The sequence below is a fragment of the Symphalangus syndactylus genome, chromosome 2, assembly GCF_028878055.3.
Source record: "Symphalangus syndactylus isolate Jambi chromosome 2, NHGRI_mSymSyn1-v2.1_pri, whole genome shotgun sequence".
Classification (NCBI taxonomy): Eukaryota; Metazoa; Chordata; class Mammalia; order Primates; family Hylobatidae; genus Symphalangus; species Symphalangus syndactylus.
In genome coordinates this window covers 84,731,077-84,745,038 of record NC_072424.2, presented here as the reverse complement: position 1 = coordinate 84,745,038, position 13,962 = coordinate 84,731,077, and the positions used below count along the sequence as shown (strand labels likewise).

The following is a 13,962-nucleotide window of genomic DNA, read 5'->3' as shown; positions in this document are numbered from 1 at the left end:
GTGTCAGCCTCATGCCCCTAATTTGAAATTTTTATATATTTTTGAGATAGGATCTTGCCTTGTCACTTAGGCTGGAGTGCAGTGGCATAATCACAGCTCACTGCAGCCTCAACCCCCTGTGCTCAAGCAATCCTCCCACCTCAGCCTCCCAAGTAGCTGAGACTACAGGTATGCGCCATCATGACTGGTGGAAATTTTTTTTTAAATTTTTGTAGAGATGGAGTCTCACTGTGTTGCCCAGGCCAGTCTTGAACTCCTGAGCTCAAGCAATCCTTTCACCTTAGTCTCCCAAAGTGCTAGAATTATGAGTGTGAGCCACAATAGGTAGCCAATTTTTTTTAAATTAATAAATATGCCTTGTGTTATCTGTTTTCTCTAAGATCCTTTAATTCTATTTCTTTGTTTTGCTGTTTGTCTTCCTGTTAGTGGTTCTCCTCAAATGTCTGATAATTCTTGGACAGCCAAGACACAAGTACTCAAAAAGCTGATCAGAAGTTCTAGGTGTTTGTCAGAGAGGGGAGGAAAGAACTGATTGACTGGTGGGATTCACTGTAGAGGGAGAAGCCAGCAAACGAACTTTTTATTTTTTTTTTTTTTTGAGCAAATGTCAGTGCCTGTAGGTGTTTTTCTTCACTTGGTCAGTTTCCACAGAAAGGTACCCTCTGATTTTATCCCTGGGAGTATATGTCTGGCTGTCAATGTTTTGATTGCCAGAGGGGAAAGAAGTTGGAAGACTCATTTGAAACTCCAACTTTCATTAAATCCTCATTTCCCAGTAGTCCCTTACCCATACCTTTGTGTACCTGTACCTGCCCTGCCTAAACCTTTTATGTTCCAACCCTGAAGAGATTAATAGACCTTTCCCTTTTTGCCAGTGTTCGGGAGCAGAGGTTGCCTAGCCTGGCATGGGAGGCAGTGAGAGTGTCCAGGGGACCTCACTGCTCCTTATACAGAGTTTCTACACTCCCTTTTCTTTTCTCAGCCCCACAGAACTCCAGCATTCAATGGTAGTCTCCTTCCCCTACCTCAGGGAATCTTTTTGGTCTGAGGTGAGGGTAACTCTTCCTTATTTATCCTATAACCACCCAAATCTCTTATCTGTTCATTCCCTTCCTTCAAAGCCTCGGCCTTTGAAATTCAAAAGCTGAGGAGTCATACCTCTTTTCTCTGCCTTCTGCTCTCATACTCCTTACATAATGATCTGCATGACTGACTGGGACCAAAAGTCAAATGGTAAGAGAATACTTGGAAAAAAATATCAGTTAAGACTTCAAAAAATATTGTCCTACTGCACTATTATTATACAGTACTTAGTTCAGACAGCCATAGCAAACATATCATAGACTGGGTGTTAAACAACAGAAATTTATTTCTTACAGTTCTGGAGGCTAGGAAGTTCAGGATTAAGGTGTGGACAGATTCAGTTCCTGGCCTGATGTGCGGACAGCTGTCTTTTTGCTGTGTCCTCACCCGACAGAGAGAGAACATAAATCTCAGATCTCTTCTTATAAGGTCACTAATTCCATTCACATGGGCTCCACCCTCATAACTTAATTATCTTCCAAAGGCCTTACTTCCAAATACCACTACATTGGAGATTAGAGCTGCAAGATATGAATTTGGGAGGTGGATACCAACATTCAGTCTGTAGCAAGTACCTACTAGGTGAGGTCACTGTTAGGTACCTCAATTACATTTTCTATTCAGTCTTCTCAACAACCCGTTCTTTAGATGAAAACTGATGTCCAGAGAAGTTAAATAACTTGCCCAAAGTCACACAGTCAGTATGTCACAGAGCAGGGATTTGGTATCTGATTTAACACCAAGCTAATGTCCTTTCCACAGTAGCAAGTGGCCTCCTGTGAGTTCATAATAAATCTTTGAAAGTAGCAACCAGAATCTAGGATTTCTTCTTTCGTTTGACTAGATAACAAAAGGAATTTTGATTATGATTCTTCAAGAGTACTTACTTATTATGTCTCCTTTCATTGGTTGTTAAATTTTACCATACATCATCTAGTTTTCTAGGTTATTTAGAGACCAGCACATGCATTTCACCAAATCAAACATATTTGAGGAAGCAAGTATTTGTGTTATTCAGCAGTATCTGTATTTACTATCCAAACATCTGGCAATTAACTTTCAGTGCTGACACAATTTCCAACAAATTACAGAGCATTTACAACAGTGTACTGTATGACACAGAATTCCTGGTTTCAGTGAGATTCTCCTAAATACCTGGTAACTGAACCAAACCTCTCAAAAGCCACCATTGGTGGAAGTGGGTTCTGTCCCTCAAAGATCCCTTAGATACCTCAAGACTTAGCACAAGGCCAGTCAGTTCCTAGCCATGTTCATTTCTTCATCAGATGCTCAGAATCAGGAAGAGAGACAGAAGGGAGAAGGGCTAATCCATTATTACATTTAAAAGGAAGCCACAGAAGCCAACACAGATACAAGTGTTGTTGGCTGTCTGTGAGGTCTCCCCTGGCTTAGTGAGACTGCGTTATTTTCAGCTCTGCTGCAAGAACTACTGCCTTCTCCAGCCCTGCCGGCACCTCCCCCCATTTGAGTCTTTACCAAGAGTCTATCTGATCTACTAAGAAGTGATAGTTTGGAACAGGTATAAGCTAGAGGTGAATCCATTAGCTAGAGTGATTATCCAGAATCAAGGAAAACTGTAAGTAGGAAAGTTTGCTATGAGGCCCTCTTAGCTTTCCCTTCAGGATTCATCTTGCTATCTCTCTTTCGTTTACCACTTTTGGGTGGCTGTCTAATGTTGATGTCCCATAGGAATTCTTTCCACCAGATCTTCCTCTCACTAAGTTCAGATGAACAGTAATATGTAATTAAGGTGCAACATTTCAACAAGCAAATCTCCAGAGCCAAAAGGAGACTCTAAAGTAGCGGCATTTCAGGCATCACAATAGGAAAAGAGCTGGGTACCTTCAACTCATATTTGCTCTGACCCCAGTTGAGAGTTGGGATAATAAACAAAGGTAAGTTCCAAAAAATTCAGAACATCCCCTGAGTCCGCTAGGATGGCCCTCCAAAATCTCCTGAAAGTCTCTGCAAATTTAAAGCCCAAACTCCATGTCTTCTAAAACTCTGAATTTGTCCAGTGTCTCTGGTTAGGAGTGGTCACATGACCTGAGAAAGCCAACGCATCCTTCTGCAGTGGGTAAATGGCTCCCTCAGTTCAGTTCTGTTGGATCAGCTGCTAGGTCAGCATCCTCTCACCGGAGAAGCAGAAACTCCATGGGTTTTGCTGCTTAGTTGAGAAAAAAAACAGGCTCTCCTTGTGTTGTGAAAAATTTCAATCTGCAAAGGTCTGTGTTCCTAAAATGACTAATCATTCAGAGTTTCAATTGCTGCTATTGTTTGTTAGAATTTTGTTTAATTTAGTGCTGTTATAGGTAATCATTCTGCTACTGCTCACCTTTCACTACTGAATATTTCATTTTTTTAGGCATGTGATAAAAATTCAGCAATGATAAGATTTGTGTGGGGTGCCTGAATAAATAATTAGGTTTATGCATTTTTTGTGGCTAATTCTGTTGCAGTTATGTATGTGTTGATGCGTGACCTATTTAGTTTTGGTTTGACCGAGGATTTACTGCACCTGCGGGTGACTCCATGTTACACATAAACATGTCTTTGTTGGCTCCCTCCATCTCCCTCCTCTCTTCATGTTTCTCTCTCTTTTTTTTTCTTTCTTTTTTTTTTTTTGAGACAGAGTCTTGCTCTGTCGCCCAGGCTAGAGTGCAGTGGCATGATCTCGGCTCACTGCAACCTCCGCCTCCCAGGTTCAAGCAATTCTCCTACCTCAGCCTCTCAAGTAGCTAGGATCACAGGCGTGCACCACCATGCCTGGCTAATTTTTGTTTTTGTTTTTTCTGAGATGGAGTCTCGCTCTGTCACCCAGGCTGGAGTGCAGTGGCACGATCTCAGCTCACTGAAACCTCCGCCTCCCGGGTTCAAGCAATTCTTCTGCCTCAGCTTCCCAAGTAGCTGGGACTACAGGCGCACACTGCCATGCCCAGCTAATTTTTTGTATTTTAGTAGAGACGGAGTTTCACTGTGTTGCCCAGGCTGGTCATGAACTCCTGAGCTCAGGCAATCCGCCCGCCTCGGCCTCCCAAAGTGCTGGGATTACAGGCGTGAGCCACCGTACCCAGCCATTTTTGTATTTTTTTTTAGTAGAGATGGGGTTTTACCATGTTGGCCAGGCTGGTCTCGAACTCCTGACCTTGTGATCCTCCCACCTCAGCCTCCCAAAGTGCTGGGATTACAGGAGTGAGCCACTGTGCCCGGCCTATGTTTCTCTTATATGTCTTTGGTTTTAATTCCACCCAGAAGACTCCTACTTCCATATCTGCATACCTGACCTGACTGCTGGTTTCTTGCTGTGTGCTGGGCACTTCCTCCTGCAGGCTCGCTGGTAGCTCAAACACGGACTTCCCCTTCATCTCCACAAACTCTTCATTTCCCCAAGCCAGCAACTCCTCCTTCCTATTGCTTTCTGTCTGCTCCTGCCCTCTGCCCTGCAATTTACCCAGTTCGGGGCTTCCTCACTGGCAAAGTCTTCCTGGGCCGACCCACCTGGCAGGGACCTCCTGTGAGATGGGACCCGGGATGCAGGGTTAGGCAGGGACATTTGGGATTTTAATTGTGCCCTGGTTAATTATGAGAATGTGGCAATTTTCTTTCCTTCTATGAACCTTCGTTTTCAGTGAGACTGTCTTGATCTACCCCATGGAGTAGTTGATGGGATTATGTAAAAGTTTATGTGAAGCTTTTGAAATGTTTGCCTCCGTTCCTACTCTTCACCAGAGTTCTCCAAAGTGGGGTGTGAGCGTGGGGCCCCCAACACTTCTTTGGAGTATGGTAAGAAGATATTAAAATATCTATTTATATTTATTTTATCTAAAAATATAAATTCTGCTTTGCTAATATTCTGCTTTACTAATTTGCTTTGCTAATATTCAGTGTTTGTTTTGACTCCTGGCACTCAAGCCTGTGAGTTGTACAGAATGTGATCCTCATATTGTCTAGTACAGAATATGATCCTCGTATTATCTAGTACAACTGAGGGCCATGGTGCCTGTGTCAGGTGTGCTGTTGGAGAGGCCTCAACTCAGAGGGGGGTGGGCGGCACTCTCCTGTAGCCCCTCAGTGCATTTTGACCACTTGTAGCTGATGTGAGCCCAGTTTAGTGGATTTATGGGTTATGCTTTCTCATTTAACGAAAACATCCACCTGATCCATGAAACAGTGGCTGCGAAGAAACTGTGGTTGGAAATAGAACTAATAATGCAAGCTCAGGAAAGCACGGGAGTGGCCAAGGGGGCCCCTCTTCTAATCCTTGTCTGAGCTCTTTTTCAGTCCATGTCTTCCGGAGACATAACTTCCTATAATTCAAGAAACAACTTGGGAGCTAGTTCGGTCCCACCAAAATAATTGGCCAGTGATCTTTCTGTATAGGATGTTATTTTAAAGGAATTCCACTATCTTCCATCTCCCCAATTCTGGGTCTCGCTCCTGCTGGTTCACAGGTGTGACATTGTGTAGTAAATATGCTTTCTTTTTTTTTTGTTTTTTTGAGACGGAGTCTTGCTGTTGTTGCCCAGGCTGGAGTGCAATGGCATGATCTCGGCTCACTGCAACCTTTGCCTTCCGGGTTCAAGCAATTCTTCCTGCCTAAGCCTCCTGAGTAACTGGGATTACAGGCTCATGCCACCACACCCGGCTAATTTTTGCATTTTTAGTAGAGACAGGGTTTCACCACATTGGCCAGGGTGGTCTCAAACTCCTGACTTCAGGTGATCTGCCCACTTTGGCCTCCCAAAGTGCTGGGATTACAGGCGTGAGCCACTGCAGCTGGCTTAATATAATTTCTATAGAGTGCATGACATGGGCACAATGGTCATATGTTAACATATTTTTAAATTAGACTAAACATTATATTTTAAAAATTATTAAAGTAATATATATTCAATATAGAAAATGTGGTTACTATAAAAGAAGAAAGTAAAAACTAAAATCATACGTAGCACTTGGGATAGCAGCTGACAGCTGACATTCCTTTTCGCGCATATCTATTTCTTTTTGTCAAAGATAGATTGTATTGGACACCCTATTCTGTAAACCATTTAAGATTTTTTATGTAGTAATCCATCCAAGGATTAGCTAAATTAACGCTACTCCAAAATTGTCTGAAAACAACTGAAAGGCTAAAAATATCTCCTTAATCCAAATTTTATGCTTATATTTTCTTTTATTAATTTTCTTAATCTTTTGCTCTTTTTATGGATAAGAAATTAATGTTATTTACTTGTCTTATGTTCCTTTAGAATTCTCAGCCTGGCAATCAACTTCTGGGAAAGATTTCAGTTTTTTTTTTTAGTCTTCTTTTTTTTGAGACAGTGTCTTACTTTGTCACCTAAGCTAAAGTGAAGTTGGACCATCACAACTCACTACAGCCTCGACCTCCTGGGCTCAAGCAATCCTCCCAACTCAGCCTCCTGAGTAGCTGGGACTATAGGTACACACTACCACGTCCGGCTAATTTTTAAAATTTTTTGTTGGAGATGGGATCTCACTATGTTGCCCAGGCTGGTTTTGAACTCTTACACTCAAATGATCCTCCCTGCCTCAGTCTCCCAAAGTGCTGAGATTATAGGCATGAACCACTACACCTAGCCAGATTTCAGAGTCTTTTGCAACCTCAGTAATCTCTGTTTTATGTAAGAGGCAAGAAGCCCTGCCAGGTAGAGAGAATAATGATAGCTATTGCTCACTCTGCCCTTCTGCTGCAAGCTTCTCCTGCTTCGCTTTTCCTTTTCCATTGACTTCTAATAATATGAGTGATTCAGACCACAGACTGGACATGTACAAAACAAGGGAGAGAAAAAAAAAGAGGAGAGGGAGAGTAGGGAGTCTTGATGAAATAGCCCATGTGGGGTGATGCAGCATGCTCATGTATTGAGGCAGAAGAAAAGAATTCTTTTTTTTTTTTGAGACAGAGTTTTGCTCTTGTTACCTAGGCTGTAGTTCAATGGCCCAGTCTTGGCTCACTGCAATCTCCGCCTCCCGGGTTCAAGTGATTCTATTGCCTCAGCCTCCTGAGTAGCTGGGATTATAGGCATGTGCTACTATGCCTGGCTAATTTTGTATTTTTAGTAGAGACGGGGTTTCTCCATGTTGGCCAGGCTGGTCTCGAACTCCCGACCTCAGGTGATCCCCCGGCCTCGGCCTCTCAAAGCGCTGGGATTACAGGCGTGAGCCACCACGCCTGGCTGAAAAGCAGTTCTTTTAAGTGAAGACTCACACTGCAAAGGTAATTGCAACCTTGTTCCCTTTTGCTTAATAGTGATTTTTTTCATGTATATGAGCCATATCTCAATTATTATGCTTCTGAGAGGGCAAAGACTATGTCCTTTTCAGCCTTTTGATCCCCATATTATCTAGTACAATGGTTTTTTACCAAGTAAACACTCACTAAACATTTGTTGTTTGTGATGACAATTATGATAATAGGGTAGCATGCACAATAAAATACGGAATCTCCACACAAAAAGCAGTTTTAGCTAATTCACAGATGACGTGATTGACTAGAATGAAAACTCAAAAGAATCAACAGACATTTATTGGAGCTGATAGGAAAATACAGCCAGTTTGCTGGGTTTATATGGAATATACAAAAGTCAGTTGATTTTTTATAGTTTTATGGGTTGAATGGTAGTTCCCAAAAGATATGTCCACATCCGAACACCCAGAACATGTAAATATACTTATATAGTAAAAGGGTAGATATTACCTTTTATGACAAAAAGAAGTGTTTAAGGATTTTTTTTTTTTTTGAGACAGGGTCACTTTATCACCCAGGCTGGAGTGCAGTGGCACCATCTCCACTCACTGTAATCTCCACCTTCCAGGCTCAAGCGATTCTCTTGTCCCAGCCCCCCAAGTAGCTGTGACTATAGGCGTGAGCCACTGTGCCTGGCTAATTGTATTTTTTTTTGTAGAGATAGAGTTTCTACATGTTGCCCAGGCTGGTCTCGAACTCCTGAGCTCAAATGATCCTCTTGCCTCGGCCTCCCAAAGTGCTAGGATTACAGGCGTGAACTACCGCATCTGGCAAGTTAAGATTTTTTGAGAAGAGAAACTTGTCTTAGATTATCCAGATAAGTCCCAAGTCCAGTGACAAGGGAGAAGCAGACGGAAATTAGACACACACAGGAGAAGGCCATGTGGAGACAGAGGCAGAGGTTGAAATGATGCAACCACAGCCTAAGCAGAAATGCCAGGGCAGGCTGGGCGCGGTGGCTTACACCTGTAATCCCTGCACTTTGGGAGGCCGAGGGGGGCGGATCTCCTGAGGCCAGGAGTTCGAGACCAGTCTGGTCAACATGGTGAAACCCCATGTCTACTAAAAATACAACAAGAAGAAATTAGCCAGGCATGGTGGCGGGCGCCTGTAATCCCAGCTACTTGGGAGGCTGAGGCAGGAGAATCACTTGAACCCGGGAGGCGGAGGCTGCAGTGAACCGAGATTGTACCATTGCACTCCAGCCTGGGTGACAGTTCAAGACTCTGTCTCAAAGAAAATAAAATAAGATGCCAAGGCAGCTACCAGCAGCTGGAAGAGGCGAGGAAGAATTTTTCCTTAGAGCCCCTGGAAAGAGCATGGCTCTGCTGGATTTTGTATTTTTAGCCTCTGTAACTGTGAGAGAATAATTTCCGTAGTTTGTTATTGCAGGCTCAGAAAACTAATACCAGAGTGTCCAGAAGAACAGAGTGCTGCGATTAAGAACGTGTGCTCTGGAGCCAGAGTTCCTTTGTCAGAATCTCCACTCCACCAGTTACTAGCTGAGTAATGTAAGGCACACTAGGTAACAGCACAGGGCCTGCTGTGAGTCTAGAGCATATAGACCTGTGAGTGGTATATTGTGAACATGGAACACATGCTAGTTATTTTTATCATCACCCTCATTACTACCATTATTATTATCACCAGCACAATTAGAAAGTGCAGCGTGAGGCTGGGCACAGTGGCTCATGTCTGTAATCCCAGCACTTTGAAAGGTGGAGGTGGGAGGATCGCTTGAGCCCAGGAGTTCAAGACCAGCCTTGGCAATATGTCGACATCTGTCTCTACAAAAAATTTAAAAATTGGCCAGATGTGGTGGCATGTGCGTGTAGTCCCAGCTACTTGGAAGGCTGAGGCGGGAGGATTGCTTGAGCCCAGGAGGTCGAGGCAGCAGTGAGTCATGTTTGTATTACTACCTGTATTTACCACTATCAGTATTTTGTAATAATAATTCCCCTGCTGTTCTTAATAATTTAATCACATATTGTTTAGTTTTTGCCTGCTTATAAAGGGTACATATTTGTTTCTGACTTTTTTTTTCTTTTTTATGAGACAGAGTTTCACTTTGTTGCCCAGGCTGGAGTGCAGTGGCACAATCTTGGCTCCCTGCAACCTCCGCCTCCCGGGTTCAAGCAATTCTCATGCCTCAGCCTCCCGAGTAGCCAGGACCACAGGTGCCCGCCACCACACCCAGCTAATTTTTGTACTTTTAGTAGAGACGGGGTTTCACCATGTTGGCTAGGCTGGTCTTGAACTCCTGACCTCAAGTAATCCATCTACTCCAGCCTCCCAAAGTGCTGGGATTACAGGTGTGAGTCACCGTGCCCAGCCAATCTTCCAGTTATTTTTTATTTATTTATTTATTTTTTTGAGATGGAGTCTCGCTCTGTCACCAGGCTGGAGTGCAGTGGCGAGATCTCGGCTCACTGCAACCTCCACCTCCCCAGTTTAAGCCATTCTCCTGCCTCAGCCTCCCAAGTAGCTGGGACTATAGGCACGTGCCACCATACTGAGCTAATTTTTTTGTATTTTTAATAGAGACAGGGTTTCACCATGTTGGCCAGGATGGTCTCTAAATGCTTACTGAATTGAGAAAGGAAACTTATATACATGTATTGAGAAGTGTTTTCAGAAAATGCATCCCTAAAAAATCCATCCTTCAAGTGACTTACATTGCATTTATGATTTTAACAAACTGTTAATCAATAAACACTTTTTTTTTTTTTTTTTTGAGACAGAGTTTTGCTCTCGTTGCCTAGGCTGAAGTGCAATGACGTGATCTCGGCTCACCACAACCTCCACCTCCCGGGTTCAAGTGATCCTCCTGCCTCAGCCTCCTGAGTAGCTGGGATTACAGGCATGTGCCATGACGCCCAGCTAATTTTGTATTTTTAGTAGAGATGGGGTTTCTCCATGTTGGTCAGGCTGGTCTCGAACTCCCGATCTCATGTGATTTGCCCGCCTCAGCCTCCCAAAATGCTGGAATTACAGGCGTGAGCCACCATGCCCAGCCAACAAACACTGTTTAAGTTTAAAAAATACATAGTATCTCAACAAAATCGTCCACAGAAGATGAAGTTAGTAAGCCAATGAAGCCAAAATCAGAGTTTAAAAACAATATATATGCAAGTATCTTCTCAGTGGAGCACTGGACGAGATGGTGAAGAGGAGATGGTGTGACTGATACACCCTGATTCTGGATGTTCGCATCTCTAACTAGCTCAATTTTTTTTTTTTTTTTTTTTTTGAGATGAAGTCTCAAAGTCTTGTTCTGTCACCCAGGCTGGAGTGCTTGGCACAGTCTTGGTTCACTGCATCCTCCGCCTCTCAGGTTCAAGCAATTCTCCTGCCTCAGCCTCCTGAGTAGCTGGGACTACAGGCACGAGTCATCACATCTGCTATTTTTGTATTTTTAGTAGAGACAGGGTTTCACCATGTTGGCCAGGCTGATCTTGAACTCCTGACCTCAAGTGATCTGCCCGCCTTGGCCTCCCAAAGTGTTGGGATTACAGGCGTGAGCCACCACACCTGGCCAAACTAGCTCAATTGTTAGCTCTATTACAAGTAGGAGAAGGAATGGTAAAGGCCCTATGAAGCAACTAAAGAAACAGGAACACATGCTCTCAGATGGGAGGAGGGAAATTCAACGGCCATGCTGAAATAAGAAAAGTGGAAGAGGCCAGGCATGGTGGCTCATACCTGTAATTCCAGCACTTTGGGAGGCTGAGGCGGGAGGTTCACGTGGTCGGGAGTTGGAGACCAGCCTGACCAACGTGGAGAAACCCCGTCTCTACTAAAAATACAAAATTAGCTGGGCATCATGGCGCATGCCTGTAATCCCAGCTACTCGGTAGGCTGAGGCAGCAGGATCGCTTGAACCTGGGAGGTGGAGGTTGTGGTGAGCCGAGATCATGCCATTGCACTCCAGCCTGGGCAACAAGAGTGAAACTGCTTCTCAAAAAAAAAAAAAAAAAAAGTGTGATCATAAATGCAATGTAAGTCACTTAAAGGGTGGATTTTTTAGGGGTGCATTTTCTGAAAACACTTCTCAATACATGTATATAAATTTCCTTTCTCAATTTCAGTAAGCATTTATGGAATACACACCATATGCCCACTGAATGTCAAGGGTGAGGATATTCCAGGGAATGAGTGTTTTCCCATTAAAGAGTCATCAGTTTGAGACTATTGTTGTTTTCATCAAGAAGGCTCTTGTAGGTGACTTTTTGTATCTGATTTTTAAGAGTAACAAGGGAAATGTGAAAAAAGTTCTTATTAAGTTTTCATGATCATCAGGTTAGGTTTCTACCATAAAGTAGTATGTTTTTATTGTTTGGACACTATAAACAGCTTTTTTTTTTTTTTTGAGACAGAGTCTCACTCTGCCGCCCAGGCTGGAGTGCAGTGGTGCAATCTTAGCTCACTGCAAACTCCGCCTCCCAGGTTCAAGCGATTCTCCTGCCTCAGCCTCCTGAGTAGCTGGGTTCACAGGCAGCCACCATCACGGTCGGCTATTTTTGTATTTTTAGTAGAGACAGAGACAGGGTTTTACTATGTTGGTCAGACTGGTCTTGAACTCCTGACCTCAGATGATCTGCCCAGCTCAGCCTCCCAAAGGGCTGGGATTACAGGTGTGAGCCACCGCACCCGGCCTATAAACAGCTTTTTAAGTTAGTGTGCTTTTAAAAAATTAAAAATAGATGGTTAATGAAGAAACAAAAACTTAAATTAATCAGAAGTGTGGATAGAAATGTTTGACTGACACACCTATTTCATTTCAATTTAGACTTCTTTTTCAAAGAAAATTTTTGACTAGAGTGTTTGCTTATAGGAAGAGCCTTATTGCTGAGTCTTTTTTCAAGTGTAAAAAAATGTCCCACATTGGAAGAAGAAGAAGAGGCTAGAACGACCCCTGGACTGACCAAAGCCCTGTGTCCAGCGCCTATGTCGCGCCACTGTCGCTGCCACCACCATGCCCAAGAGAAAGGCTGAAGGGGATGCTAAAGGAGATAAAGCCAAAGGGAAGGACGAACCACAGAGAAGATCCGCGAGGCTGTCTGCTAAACCTGCTCCTCCAAAGCCAGAGCCCAAGCCTAAAAAGGCCCCTGCAAAGAAGGCAGAGAAGGTACCCAAAGGGAAAAAGGGGAAAGCTGATGCTGGCAAGGAGGGGAATAGCCCTGCAGAAAATGGAGATGCCAAAACAGACGAGGCACAGAAAGCTGAGGTGCTGGAGAGGCCAAGTGAAGTATGTGGATTTGTGATAACTGTGTACTTATGGTGACTGTACAGTTTGAAATACTATTTTTTATCAAGTTTTATAAAAATGCAGAATTTTGTTTTACTTTTTTTTTTTAAAGCTGTGTTGTTAGTATACAGAACACCTCATTGTTGTTTTTTGGGGAAGGGGCATATGTCACTAACAGAATGTCTCTGCAGCTGGATTGATGTGGGGGAAACACTTTTCCCTTTTAGTTTTGAGAGACTTCCTCTTGGCTCCCAGGAGGAGGGATTCCCTAACTTTGACACACATGGCCTCTTGGCACAAAAGCCTCGTGGTATGGAAAAACAAATTCGTTTTTATGTCCTCTTCTCCCTTTCCATCTTTCAGCATATACTTAACTCCCTTAAGCCCAGACATCTGTTGGGACCTGACCCCCAGTCATTGGTTACCAGTGTGTCAGGCAATCTGGACTTTCCAGTGATGCCACTGAGATGGCACCTGCCAAAAGGAGCAGTGGTTCCATTTCTAGATTGTGGATCTTCAGATAAATTCTGCCATTTTCATTTCACTTTCTGAAAGTCAGGGATGGCTTGTGAAAAGTTGTTAAAAACATGCTAAATGTGAAATGTCAACCCTCACTCTAAACTTTCCCTGTTCAGAGCATCAGATGAAGACTTCATTGGGTTTTTTTTTTTTTTTTTTTTTTTTTTGAGATGGAGTCTCGCTCTGTCGCCCAGGCTGGAAGTACAGTGGCGCAATCTCGGCTCACTGCAAGCTCCGCCTCCCGGGTTCACGCGATTCTCCTGCCTCAGCCTCTCCGAGTAGCTGGGACTACAGGCGCCCGCCACCACGCCCGGCTAATTTTTTTTGTATTTTTTAGTGGAGACGGGGTTTCACTGTGGTCTCGATCTTCTGACCTCGTGATCTGCCCGCCTTGGCCTCCCAAAGTGCTGGGATTACAAGCGTGAGCCACCGCGCCCGGCAACTTCATTGGGTTTTATAGTGGCTTTCTGATTTTTGGTAGTCCTTTGAAGAAGGGAGTTTGAAAGTTGTATACTGTTAATGATTATCTGCCCTGTCCTGCCTGAAATACCATGATTGTTTATGGAAAGTATCTTTAATAAAGCTGGATACAGTTTGGCTTGGGAAAAATAAATTCCACATCAATATAACTGGGAACACAATGAATAATCATTAAGAACTATAACAAGCATTTATGTGTGACATATGGACTTTCTAACTTCAAAATAGTTGCAGTTAAAGACATGTTTAACATGACCATTAAAATGAAAATAGATCATTAAATTCTAGATCGAAGGATGGAGAAATAAGTAGAGCGAAATCTAAGCTAATGTTTTACCCTGACTTA

General features: G+C 43.3%; 1 protein-coding gene across 1 annotated transcript; it reads left to right on the top strand.

Moving 5' to 3' along the window:
- The first annotated feature begins 12,335 nt into the window (after nt 1-12,335).
- LOC129462240 (non-histone chromosomal protein HMG-17-like) lies at nt 12,336-12,742 on the top strand. Its single transcript, XM_055242046.2, has one exon. The coding sequence runs from the start codon at nt 12,345-12,347 to the stop codon at nt 12,651-12,653; it is 309 nt and encodes a 102-aa protein (XP_055098021.1). The 5' UTR covers nt 12,336-12,344; the 3' UTR covers nt 12,654-12,742.
- The last annotated feature ends 1,220 nt before the right edge of the window (nt 12,743-13,962 follow it).